The sequence below is a fragment of the Artibeus jamaicensis genome, unplaced genomic scaffold (genome assembly GCF_021234435.1).
Source record: "Artibeus jamaicensis isolate MK-2021 breed Jamaican fruit bat unplaced genomic scaffold, CSHL_Jam_final contig_685, whole genome shotgun sequence".
NCBI classification, from domain to species: Eukaryota; Metazoa; Chordata; class Mammalia; order Chiroptera; family Phyllostomidae; genus Artibeus; species Artibeus jamaicensis.
Genome location: NW_026521924.1, coordinates 18,059,548 through 18,079,742, shown reverse-complemented (window position 1 = coordinate 18,079,742; position 20,195 = coordinate 18,059,548). Strand labels below are relative to the sequence as shown.

General features: G+C 55.3%; 2 protein-coding genes and 1 non-coding gene across 6 annotated transcripts in view; all 3 read left to right on the top strand.

The window, feature by feature from the left end:
• LOC119063247 (ubiquinol-cytochrome-c reductase complex assembly factor 1) overlaps positions 1-5,045 on the top strand; it is a 95,511-nt gene extending 90,466 nt beyond the window's left edge. For 3 of the 4 annotated variants that reach the window (XM_037164497.2, XM_053671277.1, XM_053671276.1), the window contains 2 exons: positions 1,057-1,170; positions 4,433-5,045. In XM_037164497.2, the coding sequence (XP_037020392.1) occupies positions 1,057-1,170; positions 4,433-4,567 (249 nt within the window). In that variant the 3' untranslated portion in view covers positions 4,568-5,045. The remainder of the gene's footprint in view (positions 1-1,056; positions 1,171-4,432) is intronic. The other variant, XM_037164498.2, reaches the window with a different exon arrangement.
• Positions 5,046-13,067: 8,022 nt separating this feature from the next.
• Positions 13,068-20,068, top strand: FAM83C (family with sequence similarity 83 member C). Its single transcript, XM_037164547.2, has 5 exons — positions 13,068-13,072; positions 13,899-14,508; positions 16,495-16,662; positions 16,890-17,014; positions 17,503-20,068. Exons 1-5 carry the CDS (start codon positions 13,068-13,070, stop codon positions 18,932-18,934), a joined length of 2,340 nt encoding a protein of 779 aa, XP_037020442.2. The 3' UTR covers positions 18,935-20,068.
• Positions 19,285-19,388, top strand: LOC119063401 (small nucleolar RNA U13). The gene has a single exon (XR_005085172.2). It is a non-coding gene; the product is annotated as a small nucleolar RNA U13 (small nucleolar RNA).
• Positions 20,069-20,195: the final 127 nt, after the last annotated feature.

Sequence of the window (20,195 nt, the reverse complement as noted above, 5' to 3'; positions counted from 1 at the left end):
ACTGTCCACAGTGCCTGCCAACGCAAGCTCCTAATCTTTGTATGGGACACATTACACTCAGCAAAACATCTTTACGTCTTGTGTTTATAATTCAAGGATGCTATGAAGAGGGCAAACATTTTCATCTCCGTTTTATAGTTGAGAAGTTGGAGACTCAGGTTTAGTGAATTGCCTGCCATCTCTGAGCCTGGCAGAGGCAGAGCTAGGGCTCGATCCAGCTTTCTGACTCCAGGTCAGCACTTCATCTGGTTCCACACGCTGCCTTGGCACCTGGACAGAGCAGCCTCTCAGAGCCCTTCCCTTTAGTCACCCTTACCCCAGGAAGCAAGACCCTCCCCCGCCCTCCCCTCCCTTAGAGGTCCAGGCTAGAAAATGGTCCTGGTCCGTGTCCCAGCTGCTGATTAGCCTCTGTGATATTTGGACTCCCCAACAGAGGTCTCCTCTGTGCCGGGAGAGACAGTGGTAGGCACACGTGCACACAGGCTCTGCGCGGTCCCTCTGTGGCAATCCTGGCGGACTGCCTGTTTCTCTGCTGGCAGAGGGGCTGGGCCAGCCATGGCAGGTCTAGAGCTGGGTGGCATTGAGGCCAAGGTGCCTGGTTTCCTTCCCCAAAGGGCCAGCTGCCTTGCAGGTATGTGCCGTTGGACCAGGCGAGAAGGTGCAATCCACGCCCACCTCTGTTCTTGGGGAAAAATATATACCTTGAATTGTTTCGAGCCTGTGCCTGGGGACAGCAGTGGAACCAGTGCTGAGTAGAGGGAGCTGTGGCTTGGGAGGGTCAACCAGACATGAGCCCCAACTCTGCATCAGCCTTAGCCAGTCACGCAGCCCTCTGGTTTCCGTGCTTCTCCTCTGTATGAAAATGAAGAGTTTGGACCAGATACTCTCTGAATACCCCTTCCAGCTCTGCTGTGTAGCTCCCCCATTTCCCATAGTGACTCTAGTGTCCTTTTGAGCCGATTCCGTGGTTACCAGCATATTCACAGTGTCCTCAGCTTCTGCCCCATGGCTCTCCCATGCTCCCCGGAAGACCGGTCGTTGTACTCTGTGTTCTAGGGACTCATTTCAGATGATCACGGGCTGGCTGCTGCCCTCTGGAGAATGTTCTTCAACCAGAAATGTGAAGACCCTCGGCAGCTCGAACTGTTGGTAGAATACGTGAGAAAACAGGTGAGCAGCCCTTCTCCCCCTGCACAGTCTCATGGAAAGCAGGCCCTTCCTGAGGTCTGTCGGTGCTGAGCTGCCAGAGGACCGTGAGAGGCTGAGTTCCCAGAGGCCAGCCTGAGGGAATTCTGACCAAATCATGTCAGCAGTGGGCACCGATGAGGAGCACTTTCTGTGTATCCACCGTGAGCTAGGCCAGGTGTTGGGGGAAGGGAATAGGAGAAAAGGCACCGAGTAGTCTCCTGCTTTCAAAAACATCTAGTCGTTCATTCATTGCATATTTTATTACTTTTCTGCGCCCCAAATGCTGTACCAGTTCCTGGCACACGCAGTCCTGTAAAGTATGGGCATGGAGTACAGTGCAGCCGCCCACTGTAGCCCCCCTGCTGTACCCACTTTGAGCCCCAGGATTTGTTTTCTGCTCCTGATTTCTAGCAGGGCTGGGCTCCAGGTAGCACTCTATAGATACTCGTCAAGCTTCTCCCCAGTTTGCCTAGTCAAGTAGGGTCCCCCCACTTCATTCCTCACTGTCCTGGCTCTCCAGGGCTCCCCGACACCCAGGTTTCTAGGAGAAAGCTCCGTGGCAGATTCACTTCTTCATCTCTCTGTCCCCTGATCTTGCATTGATGGGGAACCCTCACTTTATGGATCAGTGAACTAATAGGTTAGTGAGTAGCAGGGAGGAGGAACGTAGAGGCCCTTCCAGGGTCTCCCAGTGAGTAGGCCCGCATAGCTGGCCTGCAACCCCGAGCTGGTTGGTGATTCATGGAGCAGCCAGAGGCCTCAGCTGCTCCAGACAGCTCATCCGCTCAGGCTGTCCCATGAGTCACACCTTCGCTTCCTGGGCCCAGCCCCTGGAGCTGGAGGGGCCTCACCCCACAGTAATTCTCTTGTTCACCTGTGTCCCTGGCCTGCAAGCCTCCAACAGCCAGAAAATGGAAGGCCAGGCCCCAGCTCTTAAGGAGAAGACAGTTGATGGGACCATCTCGTTGACTGATAGAAAAGCCATAGGCTGAGGCTTTTCAGACCCAAAGGGTAGAGAGCCCCCAAAGCCAGAACTGTGTGTGACCATTCTTCAGATCTGTCAGAGCCAGAGAGAAGGCACTGTGGCCAGAGGGCTCCACCCACAGAGAATTCTGAGACTCACACTGTTCACTGGACTCGCCCTCAGCCAGGAGTAGCAATTGGCAAAGCAAATGCTGTTTTCTGAAAGACCAGCCCAACTTTTCCATCTGCTGCGGTGGGCTTATGCCAGGGGCCATGACAAGGGCATAGCTGGGACCTCTCAGGGTCCTAAAGGAAGGGGCTGATATACTAAAGCTCCTATAAGAAGTCCCGTATTTGCCCCAGCTGGTGTGGCTCAGTGGATTGAGTGCCAGCCTGTGAACCATAAAGTCGCTGGTTAGATTCCCAGTCAGGGCACATGCCTGGGTTGTGGGCCAGATCCACAGCTGGGGGCATTCGAGAGGCAACTGATTGATGTATCTCTCACAAACATTAATGTTTCTCTCCCTCTCTTTTCCTTTTCTTCCTCTCTCTAAAAATAAATAAAATCTTTTTTAAAAAGTAGTCCCATATTCCAGTGATGGGGCTCTTAGGGAAGCGTGGCGCTTTGATGGGGACCCAGCTCTGTCCCCAACTGTTTGAGCACCTGCTGTGCGGGGCACTCTATTCAGAAAGCAGAGATTAAGGAACCTGAGTCCTGCCCTCAAGGAGGCGGCTCCTGGTTTGGCAAGGAAATCAGTCAGGCACCAGCTGCCCCTGGAAGAAGTCAGTCTGTGATGTGATACAGGGAGTGACAAAGAGAGGAGGGACTAAGTCTGACTGTGGGGACCAGGGGAGACCAGGAAGCTGGGGCCCGAGCAGACTGCAGTCCTGCACTGTGGAGCTAGTTGGCGGGGTAGATGGCCCCAAGAGCCAGTCAGGGTATGTTGAGATTTTCATCCCAGGAGATGGGCGTAGGGTGGCCTTAGGGAGAGAAATAGAGTCATTGGAGAGAAGAGCGGATTTGGGGGAAGCTAATGGGTCAGTCGATCTCCTTGCCCTGGGGGACAGCAGGACATGTAGAAATCTAGACCTGAAGTGATTCCAGAGACAGGTTCAGTTTGAAGGTCAGCGGGCTGAGGAGCAGAAGTGAAGGAATTCTCAGAAGAGGGAGATCATCCAAGGCAGTGGTCCCCAATCTTTTTTTCACCAGGATCGGCTTTGTGGAAGGCAGTTTTTCCATGGACCGGGGGTTGGGAATGGTTTGGGGGTGATTCAAGCACATGTTCAAGCTCGGCTCCTGCTGTGCAGCTCAGTTCCGAACGGACCGCAGACCAGAGGCTGGGGACCCATGATCCCCAGGCATAACATGAGGCCTCTGGACCCTGCCCCTTCCCTTACCCTCCAAGTTGCCTTCTTACCCCAAATGGAGTCTCATCTTTCTAAGTCTCGTGCTGACTCCTGCTCTGGCCCTGTTCTCACCCTAGTTTCGCCTGGCCACTTGAAAGCATTTCTCATCCTTTGCTCTCCTTATTAGCATCAGCCTGGGGAATCCTCCCAGAGGCAGCCTTGCTCTCCTGAGACTCTCAGCCGCTCCTTAGATCACCTGCTTCTTGCCGGACCACATCTCCCCTGCCCCCATTCCTGTTCTCCATCACAGGCACCCCCTGCCGCAGAGCCGGTTGGGGGATAAACTCCCCCAGCCATCCTAGAGGGATGACGCTGGTACCTACTGACTGGAGTTAGGGCCAACTACGGGGCGAGAGCCCGCTAGAAGACAGTGGAGACATGCGTGGTTTTTAAAAGAAAGGATGTCCCAGTGACTAGCAGTGTGCATTCTGTCTTTTGATCTTGTCATAAGTCCTGGGAGGTACGCATTCCTATCTCCTTTCTCAGGCAAGGGAACTTGAATCTCAGAGAAGGGAACTGACTCACCTCGGGGACCATTCATTGCTGCTCTGAACAGACACACACCCCTACCCTAAGGGCTCATCTCCCTGACCCATCCTCCCTAGAAAGTCCTTTCAGTCCAGCAGGTGGGGGTTTGCGTGTCTGTGTGTCTGTTTGGGTGTGTAATGGGGAATTCCCTACCTTTCCCAGTGATTTGTTTCTCCAAACCTCCTTAAGTAAACTCATCTGGGAGATCAGAGAGCTCCCTGGCCTGAGAGATGGCCTGGTCAGAGTGCCCTCATGCCCCGCTCCTCTCCTTTGCAAAGCTCGTTCCTTATGCCACCTCACATCTTCGTGCCCTAACCTTTCCTCTGTTTCCTGCCCACCCCTGCAGATTCAGTACCTGGACTCCATGAACGGTGAGGATCTGCTCCTGACAGGGGAGGTGAGCTGGCGCCCTCTAGTGGAGAAGGATCCTCAGAGCGTCCTGAAGCCCCATTCTCCAATTTATAATGACGAGGGTCTCTGATGGGCTGGTCCCTCTGAGCAGCTGGCTGGCTGGCTTTGAAGAACCACCAGGAGAGAGGTGCCTCTTTGGCCCAGGATCCTGCGGAAAGTGGCCTGCACTGACCTATGAACAGCATCTGTCAAATACCTTGCCCCGATTGTGTTGGTTTTCCTCTAGTGTACCCAGGACTCTGACCTGGTAGGGCATAGAGCTGGGAGAAGCTCTTCCCGGTGTCCGCCCCCTCAAGAGAAGCCCTGAGCAGGAGCTCCCCAGCACACACGTTCCCCACGGCCCCTGTAGCCCCCTTGTGATTAACAGCTTTTCCCAGAGGCTGCAGAAGAGATGGGCTGTGTTAGAAAGGGGACACCCCCACCAAGGGCCCACTGTGGCCTAGGAGCAGTTCGTGATACCACTGTGTCAAAATAGGCAACCACGCTCTGCCCCCTGGCTTAGAGCTGTGGGGTTGAGTTGGCCATTAAAAGACACAGAATTAACTCTCCCATGATTCTTCTTTATTCCAGAATCTTTCAGAAACTTACCTGAGGTGGGGTTGCTATAAGCCGAGGAGAACCCCGCAGCTCAGAGACAGGAGCAGGGAGAGAGGGGTCGGGAGGGTCTCTGCTGCTGCTTATGCCTCCAGTTCACAGAGAGCCACCGTTCTGGCCAGGCCGCAGCCCACCGGGCCTGGTGCTTGGGGACTCCAGAGGCCCCTGATGGCCAAGGGCTTATCATATCCCAACTCATTTGGATAGAGGCTTTGAGAACAAAGGTTCCTTTGTTGCCCTCCAATGAACCAGGTGAGGAACATGCTGTCTTTACTCTCTTGTTCCCCCCTTATGAGATTTTGGGGAGAAGAGGAGAACGTTCTCCCTGGCTTTGTTGTATCGGCCCCGTGCCCAGCGTTCTGTGTCCTTCCCGACTTCTGGAGCGTGTGCTGTAGAGCCACCTTGGTCTGGGCACTTGAGGGCCAGTCCCCTCCTCCCTCTGAGTATGGGTCATCTCTGGGGGGACTTTCTTTAAATTGAAGAAAGGGGGCGGGGAACCATACTGCCCCTCCTTCCCCCATCAGACTTCCTTCATTTAACTTGCTATAAAATGAGTCATATAAAGAAACTCTATATGGGTGAGGTATATCCCACTTCTATGAAAACATTACAAATCAAACCGCCTTCTTTGCGTTTATTTAAGATGCTTTTGTCGTGCGCGGAGCTCTAGAGTGAAGCCTCCTCTGTGTGTGTGAGATAATAACACCTTGTCGCTCATTACAGCTGGGCACTGTTTACATAAACCAGAGCTGAGCCAGGCAGGAATTTGCTGATTAATTTATTTTTAATGGAGTGAAGTATACCATGCACCAAAATAAACTTTACTGTGTGTACCTAACTGCTCCTGGAATGGATGGAAAAATTAATGGAACAGATTTTGGCTCCCAACTCTACACATTAATTCATATATAAAAGTTATTTGAGCCTTAACCCATTTGCTGCCCATAGCAGCTCCTCAGTCCCAGATCCCGGTTCAGCTACCGGGCTTGCTTTAGAATCACGGAATCCCTGATTTGGAGGAACTTGGAAGGTCCTTTAGTCCAGCCCCGGTCCAGAACTTGACTCCCTTTGCTGACTTCCCAGTCGGCCCATGTCCACCCACGGGCCCTGTACGAATGCCTCCAGCAGGAGAAGGTCCTGGCCTCAGAGTCACATCCTGTCCTCACGAGCACTCGTCAAACATCGCGCGCCGCTTGTGTAGGATGCTGTGCATCAGAGGGACAGATCCGTCTGTCACGTCTGTGATGTCCCAAAGCCCTCACCTTCTCGCCATTAGCCTCTTTCACTAACCACACCTCCCCCACTTCAAGATAAAATCTGGGTCCCTCAGAGACTGCAAGGCTTTTGTGAGTGTGACTTGTGCTCGTTTTTGTGAGTCTCTGACCCATTTCTTTTCTGAACCAACTGAACCACCGGGGTTACGGGAGGGACCATCCTGTGTGTTTCCTCTACCTGGACTCTCCTTAGGAAAGAAATCCCACGTGTTGCCAAGCGCCCCCTTCTCCTGTCCTTGCCAGGTGGCATCCTCCGTCCGCATCCTCCGTCCTGCGCGCTGTGAGCCTCTTCAGAGTGGGCCCCGTTCTGGGGTCATTGCCTTTGTCTTTCCAGTGCCCGGCAGGGTGCCTGCCTCAGTAGGCATCAATTGGTATAAGCTTAGATAAATGAAAGAAGGGATGAGTGACTAAATCACCAATTGTAACGAGCCCCCAAAGCCCCTTTCTGGGCCATTCTCTCAGTCTGACCTGCAGTTCCGCTTGTTTTCACAGTTCTGTGTGAAGACCTGGGCTGTGCTGTACGTAGCCCAGTGTCTTCCTGTTGCATGTCGTTGTTGTACCAGAGGAGCGAGGGGCAGGGCTTCTTGTCCTCGGGGAGACTGGTCTCTAGGAATACTTTTGTCTTTTATTTTTACTCTGTAAACTTCCAGAAAAGACCACAGAAAATTGAGACACAGTTATCTTCTAAACTTTGTTTTGCAATTTTATTATAAGACACAAGTACTGGTAGGCAGGAGAAGGAAAATAATCATGTTTCCTAACGTGATCATTTTAACTTTGGCTGCTAATAACCAACTTTCATATGACTTTTTGGGTAATTTGTGAAGTGTTTTTAACACACTGTCTCCCAGCAGCCCTATAACTAGGTATTGTCCTCATCATTCTTGTCCCCTTGATGGGAGTGAGGGGCGGAGGCCCAGCCTCCCACAGGTCACCCAGGGTGAGAAGGGCCAGAAGTGCCCCAGCCCACGCCTTCCACCCGCAGGGCCCTCGCGCGTCCCCACCTCCCTGCCTGGTAGGCCAGGGAGGGAGTCTGCAGCAGGGCCTGCAGCCGCTCCGCGCTTCCTGGCAGCGGAAGGCACGTGAAAGGACGTGCACGGACTCCTCAGAGGAGACAGACGTCCTCCTGACTCTTCAGAGAAGAGTGTCTTCCAGGGGCTCTGCATAAGAAATACTGAACAGTGTCGTGAATACTACCCTGAAGGCTGAATTTTGTCTAGAATTAAAAAAATCATAAGTAATTGCTATTTCTTACATGAAGCTAAGATTCAAGCCCAGGCCACACAGTTCAGCTGATGTATTTTGCATTTCTGTTCTGTGCCAGGCACTGCTTGCTATTTTCACTCGCTTTCTCATGTAATCCTCAGTGACAGTTCTGTGAGCTGAGGGCTGTGAAAAATCAGGATGCGCCTGGGCGACGGCGATGTCTGGCCCGTGAGGGGAGCTTGAAGAGAAGAATCCTCTTTCTGTGGTGGTTTTTTCCCCCCGAGTGTGCGCTGCAGTGCCCTGCGAGATGGACAGGGTGGGGATTATTGCCCCCGCTGCGCCCCGGGAACCGGGGCCCCTGAGAAGAAACCACTGACTGCCACCAGGAGACCCTGGAGCAGAGCCGACCCGTTGCTCTTGGTGCGCCTGGCCGTGCCTGCACGGGGGTCGGGCTGGTGGGGGACTTCCGCCCAGCGGTTTTCCCCGTGTGCTGTGGCACGCTGGTGCGCCACGAGAGTCTTTAAAACACGCAGTGTCTGACTGACTAGTCGGGCACTGACCTCTTTTCCCTTAAACTGTCAAAAAATAACAACAGGAGCCATCCAGTGTGAATGAACCAAAAGTATACCTGTTTCTTTCGTCAGATGGGCAAAAAATATAACATATTGTGTGCCACAGAGTTTTAATGATTAGTTTATATGTGCCATGCAATGAAAAAGGTTGAAAATCGCTGCTTTAGACAATAGAGGTCCCCAGGGAGGGCAAGGGGATGGGGCAGGGTGGGCCTCGGAAGGATTGGGGCAGGCGGAGGACTGGCTTCCTCGGGTATGAAAGGGGTACTTGAAATCCTGGAGCCGGGTGAGCTCCCAGAGGTGAAGGGCAGAGGGTAGACCAGGGGCTGGGGAGGGCGGGGGTGGAGGGTAGGGAGGGCAGGACCTGGCACAGGAGGGATGGTGTGGAGCGGAGGCGAGGGGAGGCTCTCAGTGTGGGGTGCAGCAGGGAGTGGGGCCAGGGAGTAAGCGGGCGAGTGCAAGGGCTTGAGACTATTTCAGGAACAGGGATTTTGAGAGGATACAGATCGCAGAGGATGTGGCAGCAGCTGAGGTGTCTCGGGAGGTGCCTGGCTGGGAAGAAGTGGAGAAGACGGGCAGGAGTTGGGAGAGCAGGGTGAAAACAAAGGCCTCAGCACAGGGAAATGCTGGAGATGTGGGCGGGGAGGGGAGGAGTCTGGTGAAATGTGAAGTACTTAGTGGAAGGAAACTTCTCATAAATGTTAGGTGGTATTTATTATTATTTTTTACTATTAGGAATACTAGTATTAGCATTATTTCCCTCCGGAAGTGGAAGCCAGGACTTGAGAACAAGGGCTGCGCTTTGGAGGGGAGGAGGGAACCATGTCCTGAGGCCAGAATTTGGAGGACAGATGGGGGACCAGGGGTTTCAGAGGTGAGGGCTGAGAGGGCAGGGGCCGCTCATGCTGGTCTAGATGCCCAGAGAATCTAGTTTTTCTGCCATTTGGGTGAAGTGGGAAGGAAGGGCACCCGGTGGCTGCGTGGGCCGGGAGCTGGGCAGCCCAGAGTGTTCGGACTCTCCCCCTGGGCGCAGCCCTCCTGTACTCGTTGCCCTGGTTCTGCCTGCGTCTCACCGCCTTCTCCCCACTGCGGCCCACCGTGCCTCGCCCACCCTGGCTGGGTGATGACTTACCCTTCACAAGTTTTCCAGGTGGCTTCCCTTGAGCCATGCTGGTGAGCCTAGGACCAGACCCCGCCCTGGTCAAGGACACCTCCTGCTCCTGAGGGAAGAAGGGGTCCCAGAAGTCCTGCCTAGGGCATTTCAAGGAAGGACGTCTTTAAGCACTCACTGACCTGTAACGTCAGCGGGTGCGGAATACAACACGAGCCTGAGAGGCTCCCTGAGGTTTCGGCCAGGGCCCGTACTGGCTTGCTCCTTCCCTCTTCCTCTCCCTGTGGCCCGAAACAGCCCCGGGAGTTCCTAGTCACCACCTGGAAAAGAGCCTGCCACGGGGCTGTTACCCTTGTAGGGGGTGGGCGGTGGGGACGTGGTTCCTCTAAGGTTCCAGAATGGGTCATGAGCTCTACACCCACACACTTGGTTTATACCTCGGCCTAATCCGTGGCTTATAGTTATGAGTCTACCTTTCCTAGTAGACTGAGTTCCTTCAGGGCAGAGACGAGTCTTACTCACCTTGGAACCACCCCGCTAGGCTAAAGTAGGCACTGAGTGCATGCAGGGCAGGTGGGGTGGACAGGGAAGGCGGGGGGGGGGGGTGGCCAGATCACCGGCCACTGAATGTGATGGGATGGAGAGGGTACAGGGAAGGATGTGAGGGGAAGGTAACACCCTATTGCCACAGTGTCTACAGTCTAGACCCAGACACAGCCACCTTCCTGAATCAGAATGCCACCATTCTCATTCCTCGGGGTCCCAAGTGCCCAAGAAAGGTGCAAATGCTCATCTGTGTGCGAAGTGGAGAGAGGGCCTTGCCTCCCGTGAACTGGGATGACAGGCCGGATCCGAGAGCCGTACACCATGGACAGGGCCGGGAACTGTGGTCGCTTTCAGGGTCCCTTTGGGCCAGAAGGGGCCAGAACATGTGCCCAGGTGGCCCTTCTGACAGTCCTTCCTGCCTACCGCTGCCCCTGCCTCCCTCCCCTGCCATGCCCCTGCCCCTCTGGTCCTCCAGCCTGGAGCAGCCTGCTTGTTACTGCACATCTCAAAATCCTTCTCATCCTCTAACCCCACTGGAGCCAGCCAGTGGGAATCCTTGCCACTTGGCCCTGTGTCTCTGGATCTTTGGTCGCTTTGCTTTGATTCCGGGAAGCTGGGCGCACTCTGGCTTCCTTCCTCACCCTGGCTGCTTCTCCCCAGGAGTCTTATCTCCCCTGACCCAGAGGTGCCACGTTAAAGGTGTGTGGCCGTGTGGCCTCAGGGCAGCCTGCACCTGGAGTCCTGCAGCCCAGCCTCTGCTCTCACCACCCCCACAGGACAGTCACCTGCCCAGGCGCCACTCAGCTTTTTAGAGAGGAAGCTAAATGTCCCCCAGGATGGCAGAACGATGCCAGGCAGGCGCCTGACACACCTTCTGGACAGGAAGATATTTTTTTCCTTCCTCTTAATAACTGTCATTAAGGGGCCTGTGCCCGGCACACTGTAGCCAGGGTCTGGGCTTAGCTATCTGCGTGGTTCCCTTCTCCCTGGGCCCCACCCCTAGGCCAGGCCCATGGCCAGGGGCTGTCTGTCCCCCTCCGGTTGCCCTTTACCCACTCAGCCCAGAGGGAGGGGCCGCCAGCCCTGCAGCCCTGGGGGATATGGTTTGATTTACATGCTTTCATTAACAGGAGGCCTGGGTCCCTCTGACTCAGTCTTCCCTTCCCTGCCCTTAGCTGAGCTCACTTGTACCAGAGTTAGGGTCGAAGACCACCGCTGTGCAGGCACTCAGGCACACAAACAGATCTGTACCGAGACACGCACATGTATGTATACACATCCACACGCCGGTGAATACACACTGACTGACGTTCAGTTAGAGGGTTAAAGACAGCCAAGTGGACACACAAACACCACAGTACGTGCACAGACATATGCACAGGCACGGTTCTGTGTAGGTGGAGGCACGTATGTTGAGTTGAACCGTACACAATTGCCAATATTCAGTGGTTTTTTTTTACTTAGAAAAAATGGAATACAAACACGGACATAGAGGGAAATATACAAAATACAGAGCCAAATTCATACACCCATGTCTGAGCGGCATTATTCCCAATAGTCAAGAAGTGGAAACAACCCAGTGTCCGTCAGTGGGTGAACTGATGAACGATGTGGTGTATGCACACAGTGGAATGTTACTCAGCCCTCACAAGGGTGGAAATTCGAAAGGAGGGAAATTCTGACACAGGCTACAACAGGGATGAACCTTAAGGACATGACGCTAAGTGGAATACGCCAGCCACAAAATGACAAATTCTGTATGATTCCACTTACGTGTGGTCCCCAGAGCAGTCAAATCCATGCAGATCGGAAGTAGAGTGGTGGCTGCCAGGGCCTGGGGAGAAGGGGAGGTGGGGAATTGTCGTTTAATGGGGACAGGGTTTCAGTCTGCAAGATGAAGAGCGTTCTGGAGACAGCGCGATGATGGTGGCACGACAGCGTGAGTGGACTTGGTGCCGCTGAACTGTGAGTGGTTAGGATACAAACTGTACGTTAGTAATTTTACAATTAAAAATAGTTTTTAAAACACACACCATCAGGTAGACGGATGGTGCTGAGAGATAAATGCAGGAACTCAGCACCACAGAACCGTGGCTGCCTTCTCTCCTGGGAGCGCCCCTCTTAACGCAGACAAGGCCCTGCTTCTCCCCCTAAACCACCTGGGGACACGGACCTAATGAAGGCCCTGCCACCTCGGCTGCCCTGCAGCTCACCACCTGCCCACGGTCCGGCCTCGCTCACTCAGCCTCCTGCCCTCACACGGCCTCCCATCCCCAGGGGCGGGTCTCCTTTGAGTTCCTAGTGTCCCAGGTTGTTTTTGGTTTGTTTTTATTTATCTTTAGAGGGGAAGGAGAGAGGGAAAGAAACATCAGTGTATGGTTGGTTGCCTTTCTTGCGTGCCCTGCTGGGAACTGGCCTGCAGGGAACCAGCCTGCAACCCAGACATGTGCCCTGACTGGGAATTGAACAGAGATCCTCTGGTTCGCAGGCCTGTGCTCAATCCACTGAGCTACAGCAGCCAAGGTGGTGCCCCAGTTTTTGTTCTTGCCTCTGAGATGGGACGTAGTGTGCCAGCACTTCATCTCTTGGCCTGTGTCTTTCCCCGCCTTGTTACTCCTTCCACTTCTAGACTCCTCGAAGACAAAGCCCAGCCCCATTCCTCTTTGATCCCAGGGTTCAGCTCGATGCGGGGGGTCCCTACCCACCACCCCTGTGCATGGTAGGCCCTGTGTGAAACTCCGTGGACGTGAAAGAACATGTGCTCAGACTGGATCACAGACCAGATAAACCAACTGCAGCCAGTGCTAAACAGGGTCACGAGACATGGCGTTGGGTCTCCTGGCCATCCTCTCTGGATGGCGTCCCCCCACAGAGAGGCAGTCCCTCCTACTGGTGCTGCACCGTCGTGGCCCCCTCTGCCTGGCCTGCCTCCCCAGCCTCTGCCATCTTCTGCGCCCCTGCTCCAGATCAAAACCTCCCACCCATGCTTCTGAGGACTCTGGGACTCTGGCCCTTAGGAGCGGAGATAAGAAACCTGCCAGCCCTGTTTGCCTTCTGACTTTGTAGTTTGTTTCCTTCCCCCCATCCTCTGAGACACCCTTTCTCACTAACCACTTAATACTCAGCTCCTGAGGTGGGGAGGAAGGTTGTGGTCTGGTCCCCAGCAGGCCAAGAGCTTCCCTGGAGTTGAGGGTGTTTGAAATGCAGCCATGCTCTGGAAGGGCATTTGTCAGGGGTGGGCCTCAGCACCCTGGCCCTGGGTGCACCATGTCGTTTGTTACAAAGGCAGGCTCCAGAGCCTACCCAGACCTTCTGGGACAGAATCTCAGCTGGCTGGGGCCTAGGGACCTGCATTTAACACATCCTGGCTATCCTTGGGGACTATAGGGTGACAGCCACTGCTCTAGACCCTTGGAGGATGGGCTGAGCGCTGTGGTGGGGGTGGGCCAGGTGACTGAGAACCTCCATATGGGAACAGAGGAGGGCCCAGGTGGGGACAGACAGGCCGTGTTCTTCCCATTTCTGTGTGACATTCCCTTCAGCTCTTAGGGCCTGTGCAGGTGTGCAGGTACGCTGAGGCTTACCATACACCCATCACGGGGTGTCTGGGGCTACGGCCAGTCTCCGAGCCAGTGTGTGGGCTGTTTCCGTGTGACCAAGTGTGCGGTCTGCACATATTAGTCTGTAGTCTGCGTGTGTCTTGTCAACTCTCAGTGTGTTGGTCAGCCTGCATGCTTGTGTGTTTGTCTATCTCGGTGTCCTGAGTCATTCATCTACCCTGCTGTTTGTGTGTACACATGTGTGTGTCCCTGAGCTGGGTCATAATACAACCTCCCGGGGGCCTCTGAAAGGTCAGGGTTGGAAGGAAACTTGCTGGGAGCCCGGTGGGGACGGGGCGGGCAACGCTGGGGCAGGGTGGGGGGTGCGGGCAGGAGTGCGCTGAGGGCCTACCACTGACGTTTTCCTGGGAGGGCAAGTCCCAACAGCTGGCAGACAGGTGAGGCTGACCCAACAGGTTCCAGAAGCCAGGGGCAATGGGGCGGAGCATAACTCTCCGACATAGAGCGGCAACGGATCGGGGGCCTGCCACACACACAGGGCAGGCAGGCAGGCAGGAGCCGGGTTTGCTGGTCTCTTTTTCCCAGTGCAGCCAGCCTGGGGTGCAGGCCATGGAGCCTGCTGGAGGGTGACAGCAGCCCAGTGGGCAAGCATGTTTGGGGGCCAGGGAGCCCAGGGCATGGCAGGACCTCTGCGGGGCAGGGTGGAGGAGCTGAAGCAGCCCTGGTGGCGGGAGAGCTCGCCGCTGGTGCTGCAGCACAGTGAGGCAGCCCGGCTGGCGGCCGACGCCCTCCTGGAGCGGGGCGAGGCTGCCTACCTGCGGGTGATCTCAGAGGAGCGGGAACTGCCCTTCCTGAGCGCCCTGGATGTGGACTACATAACCAGCCATGTGCGTGGGGGCCCTGAACTTGGTGAGGCCCAGGGACTGGAGGCCGCAGGGCCTGACCACCTCAGCCTGCTCTCTGAAGTCACCTCAGGCACTTACTTTCCCATGGCCTCTGACATAGACCCCCCGGACCTGGACTTGGGGTGGCCCGAGATCCCACAGGCCACGGGCTTCAGCCCCACCCAGGCTGTGGTCCACTTTCAGCGGGACAAGACCAAGAACATCAAAGACCTCCTGAGGTTCCTTTTCAGCCAGGCCCGCAAGGTAAGAACATCATCTCTTCAGACATTCATTTCACAGGTATGAAAACTGAGGTCCTGGGAGGGAAGGGACGAGTCCAAGGATAAACACACCATGGCTTAGCTGCAGCATCGGGACTAGACCTTCTGCCTTCCGTCAGACCACAGGCTCTTCTTAGAGGGTGAGCCGTGTTGCATTTATCTTGGTAACTAATCCTTTGGCACTCGGACATTCTGGATAAGCACAGGCCAGGGGGTGGCCCTCAGGGACTCCACAGACACCCTAAAAATGCATGCAAAGCAGTGCCTATTGCAGAGAGGGATCCTCCTTGCATCTCCTGGGAGAGGATGTATGGCCTTCATCAGATTCTCAGAAAGGTTTCTGATCCCCAAACTAAATACCAACCTGGCTGAACATCTGAGCCACCCTCTGCCTTACAGAAGAGGGAACTGAGGCCGGAGAGGGGCTGGGATGTGCTCGGGAAGGTCCAGACAGTTGGTGGAACAGAGCCCAGGGCCTGGGGCTGGAGGAGGGGTCCTGACTCAGGCACAGCCCTGCCTCCCGGAGAATGTCCCCATCCACCCTTGCCCCTGCCCTGTTTCTCCAGCTGGGGCTAAGGCAGACGTCCCCAGGCAGGATTTGAAATAGGTTGGCTTCAGTGCGCTTGTCTGTCGCATAGAGCAGGAGCCAGGATGCTGGGATCGCGTTGGTACCTTCAGTCTCCCTGGCAGGCCAGCCTTTGCCCTGGGCATGGGGGGGTGGGCAGGCCTAATTGGCACTGGGAGTAGGGTAATTAGTGAAGTGGCTGCTGTGGTCACCCCTGCACCTTTGATCTTTCCAGCTCGTCCTTGTTCCCCCCACCCCTGGTTAGTCCTGTGCCACGGACCAGGGCTTCCCCCAGCATTTTGCCTCCTCACCCCGCCCCTCCCCCACCTAGACCCTCCACCTCTGGGCCAGAAGCCAGGCTTCTGCTCTGGGCTGCCATTGACTTCGACTGACTTAGGGAAGGCTTCCTTTTCTTGCTGCCCAATGCCCACTGTCCTCATTTGTTAAGGAGGCAGCAGGAAACGAACATTTATTGAGCTACGCTGAGATGCACAATAGCTATCATTACCTCTGTTCAGTAGATGAAGTAGGGGCTTCCAGAGGTCAAGCAACTCGCCCAAGGCCATATCCCCAGGGAGTAGCAGAGTGCAGGTTTGAACCCAGTTCTGTGTGGCTAGAGTCGGAAGGCTTTGATCTGCCCCTCAGCCTCCTGGAGAATGAGGCCGGGATTGGGAGAAGAGGTTCTCACAGCAGATATGTGAAATGGGAAGGGTAGGAAAGGACAGTTGGGGGCTTGGTGTTGCCACAGGTTTTTCAGGGCTTCTCTGAGGCAGCCCATTATATGAGGGAGGCCACAAGCCCCGGAGGAGAATACCCAGTCCCACCTGGCATGGGCGGAAGTAGGGGAGTCCATAGGTAAGGGGTCAGGCAGACCTCTGTAGCTTCGCAGGGAAAGAAACTGAGGCAGGTCTAGCAAAGGACATTGAAGACCCTAGTGCCTGGCATGCAGCTCCGACCCTTGAGAAGGGAACCTCAGACAGACAGTCCCGGGGCCAGAGCTCAGGCTGGAGCTAGTGAGGAGGTTGTGAGGACCAGATTGGCAGTTGGGGTCAGGATTCTGCCTCTGACGCCTTCCCCACTCTGGGCCATGGTTCCTCCACATGGAGAGTGAAGCACTAGATTGGTGTGGCTGACCCACAGACGTCTTTGAGGCTCTGTTGACAGATACATGTTTTGTCCTCAGAAAAAAACACACACAGACCCTTTCGTACAACTTCTGGGGGTTTAAGACAGCGACACCTCCCTGTCTCTAAGGTACAAGCCGCTGGGCTAGGTCATGGCTAAAAGCACTTCTGGTTCAGGTTTTCTCACAGGGTCTGGCTTCCCGCTTTTCACTCCAGAGCTCTTGTCCTGGGATCCCGGGCATTGCTCCTGACAAAGCTGAGCCTCCTCTCCCTCCCCCAGGTGGTGGCCGTGGTGATGGACGTGTTCACCGACATGGAACTCCTGTGCGACCTCATGGAGGCCTCGAGCCGCCGTGGCGTCCCCGTCTACCTGCTCCTGGCGCAGGAGCACCTGAGGCACTTTCTGGAGATGTGCTACAAGATGGACCTCAATGGGGGGCACCTGCCGGTCAGTGAGCGACCAGGGCAGTTACCGGGGGGTGGGTGGGGGTACCCACCCAAACGGGAGGGCAGGAGAGGCCGCTGGGTAGTCAGTGAGCAGTGGGAGTCAACAGGAGTAGGGGAACGGCTTTCCTTAGCTGATTGAGGTCAGAGACCCTGTGGGATTTAGACATGGCTCGAGTCCCTTTCTCTTAAGGTCACCCCCCCCCTAACTTTTGTCCCTCCTTGGCTCAGAACATGCGTGTACGGAGCACATGTGGGGACACGTACTGCAGCAAGGCAGGCCGCCGCTTCACGGGGCAGGCTCTGGAGAAGTTTGTCATCGTGGACTGTGAGCAGGTGGTGGCAGGCAGCTACAGGTGAGCAAGTGGGACAGAGGGCAAGGGGCCTGGGGCTGGGCCACTCACTGGCTGGCGAGCACACCTGGGGTATGGCAGCTTTGGACTTCCTTCATCACCTACCTCTGCCAACATGGGCTGAGCAGCCGCCCACGCCAGGCACTATGCAGGGTGCAGGGGTTAGTGTGGGGAGCGAGACGGCCCCCGGTGGGGTCCTGGAGGCTCCTGCTCTGTGGAAGGATTACTGTAATGGCATTGGCACAGAAAAGAACTATTTTATCTTGGAACTGAAGGGACTTCAGGGAACCTTGCCTCTGGTCCATTTTACAGATGGGGAAGGTGAGGCCCTGAGATGGGCAACCATGTGCCCAGGCCCACTAGCTAGGATCTGCCCCCTCACTTGGGCCCTCGTGGTGATGGAGTTGTCTTGGTATGCTCTGCTGGCTGTGACTCCTGCCCTGGCCCGGGGCCATGCACTTTGCCTCCTGACCCTGACGCTCTGCCCCCAGCTTCACCTGGCTCTGCAGCCAGGCCCACACCAGCATGGCGCTTCAGCTGAGGGGCCGCATTGTGGAAGACTTTGACCGGGAGTTCCGCTGTCTGTATGCTGAGTCACGGCCTGTGGAGGGCTTCTGCGGCAGTGAGGACCCCGGGGTGCCGTGCCCTCCTCCGGTGGCCTTGGCCTTCGTGCCCAGCATCCCAAGCCCCATGTCCTCGCCTCCCTCTAGCACCAGCCTCAGCAGCATCAAGCGCTCCCCTCTCATGGGCCGCTCCTCCTACCTCGCTCTACCAGGAGGTGGTGGCTGCAGTGACACGGGCATGGGGTCCACATCCCCAGGCTCTGCTTGTCGCAAGGCCAGTGGCCAGCCCTCCCTACAGCGCCAGCTGTCAGATCCTAACTGTGGCTCCCCTCCAGGGCCCTCCAGGGCCAACCTGGGCAAGCTGGGGGCTTCCCCCTGGTCCCAGTCCTCCCCTGCCCTCAACCACAATAGCAGCAGCCACTTGACTCCAGCAGGGGGGTCACCTCTGCCTACTCGCCAGCGCTCCTTCCTCCCCTTGTCCCGGGGTGTCCTCACCCTGTCCCGGCTCCCAGAGAATGGGCTCCCAGGAAGTCAGGAGCCTAGCCCCCCACGAGGTCGCTGGGTACCTGGCACAGGCCTGGAGACAGTGGAGGAGAAGAAGGTGTCTCTGAGGCAGAGCCATGGGCAGCTGGATCTCCTCACCCCCTTCCCCCGAGCCCGAGAAGCAGGAGGCCCTGATCCCGGTGTTACCTCCAACTCAGACCCCGTTTGGCCTAGGGAGCATGCCCGAGAGGACAGGAGGTTATCCCCAACCCAGAAACACAACCAGCTGGATCTCCTGCCCCGGGCTCAAGGCGCTGGCTGTGTCCCTGAGTCAGGTCCCCCCAGACCTAGCAATGGGACCCCTGAGGATAAGAGGCTGCCTCCAAACCACAGCCATGGCCAATTGGACCTCCTGGTACAGTACCCCAAGGCTAGGGGCTCCAGAGTGCTGCCTGAAGCCAACTCCTCAGCCAGGGCTGGCAAGCAGGGTCCAGATGAGCGACGACAGACCTTGGGCCACAGCCAGCTGGACCTCATTACAAAGTTTGGCCCATTCCGGGGCGAGGGGCCTGGACCCAATAGTGTCCCAGGACCAAGCCATGCTCGCAAGCCTGGAGTGGGCTCTGGGGATGAGAAGCGGCTAACTCTGGGCCACAGCAAGCTGGACCTCATCACCAAATATCATCAATTGCAGGGTACCAGGCAGGGACCCGAGCATGACCTCCCCGGGGCCCTCAGAGGTGACCATCACAGTGGCAGTAGCAATGGCCCATTTGAGGATGAGAAACGAATGACCCTGGGCCATAGCAAACTGGACCTCATCACCAAGTACAATAAGTCCAAGTTCAAGGTGCTCCGAAGCCGCTTTGAGTCCTAGTCTTGCTCCCAGCAGGGATTTGTCCCTCCTCCATCTGCTGAGAGTCTAGGTTTACTCAGATCCTAGACTTGGGGGCGGAAGCTCAGGCAGAGGCTGCACTGGGAGGAGAGGGTGGCTAGAAGCCCAGGTTAGAATAAGCTCAGGATTCTTGCTTATTGTACACACACATATACACAGACGCACACACGGGAAACGGAACCCACAGTTAATGTCATTTGTCACTGTGCTGGGCACTTCACACTGGCTACTTCTCATCCTTCATCTTCACATCCTACAAGATAAACCTCCAGTAGGTAAAACACCCTAGGATCATAGGTGTAATCTTCCCTGTTTTATAAACGTGGAAGCTGATCTTTTTGTAGTTCATAAGGGTGAGGATTGGGTGTTCATGCTTTTGTGTGACATGTGCCTCCCACAAACCTTGTTATGACATTGGCACATTACCTGTCTGATATGGAAAAATAAAAATAAAGTAAATAAAATAAACGTGGACGCTGAGGCCCAGAGAGTTGATGACTTGCTTGGAATCAGGTCTAAGTGTCAGAGTAGGCACCCACACCTGTGTCTCTGACTCTTATGGCTGGTTTTAGCACAGACACAACACACAATATCAACAATTCATATGTCTCCATGCACACGAAATACACGCATCACACAGATGCCTCAAATGCCTGCACAATATATGTAGCACACTAACAGGGTTCATGTCCACAAGCTGCACACCTATAAACACCATCATGTTGTTTGGCTAAATGAATGGCTACACAAAAATATGCATTCATTCACACTGTAGACCCCTCAGGACCCACAGACCATGAATATGCACATAAACACACATACGCAGAGCATGGACTAACCAGTATTTTCTTGTACCTAATTCGTGTACCCAGACTGCTGGGTATGCTGTAGGGCTGGCAAATGAATCAGACACAGTCCCCAGATTAAGTGCCTAAACCACTGGCTAGCAAGACAAGGCTAATATCTAATTAAAAGCAAACTGATGACAAAGGATGGTAGAGAATGAAGGACAGACAGTCCCGGTGATGGTGGAGTGGTGAGGAAAATATTTTAGAGGAGGCAACCTTTGAGATAGGCTTTGAAGGATGGGGAGGTGTTGGACAGATGGAGGAGAGGTTAGAGGCATCCCTGGTGAAGGGATACTGCGGGGGGGGGGAGGGCTGAGGGAGTGGGCCTGAGATGAGTGGGGGAGGATGTGCGGTGCACCCACACACATGCACACACGCATTTTGCTGAATGTTCC

Excerpts from the sequence above, each read along its gene's own strand:
- FAM83C (XM_037164547.2), top strand. Across the intron at positions 14,509-16,494 it reads TTTTCAGCCAGGCCCGCAAG|GTGGTGGCCGTGGTGATGGA; the intron begins GTAAGAACATCA and ends TCCCTCCCCCAG. Across the intron at positions 17,015-17,502 it reads GTGGTGGCAGGCAGCTACAG|CTTCACCTGGCTCTGCAGCC; the intron begins GTGAGCAAGTGG and ends CTCTGCCCCCAG.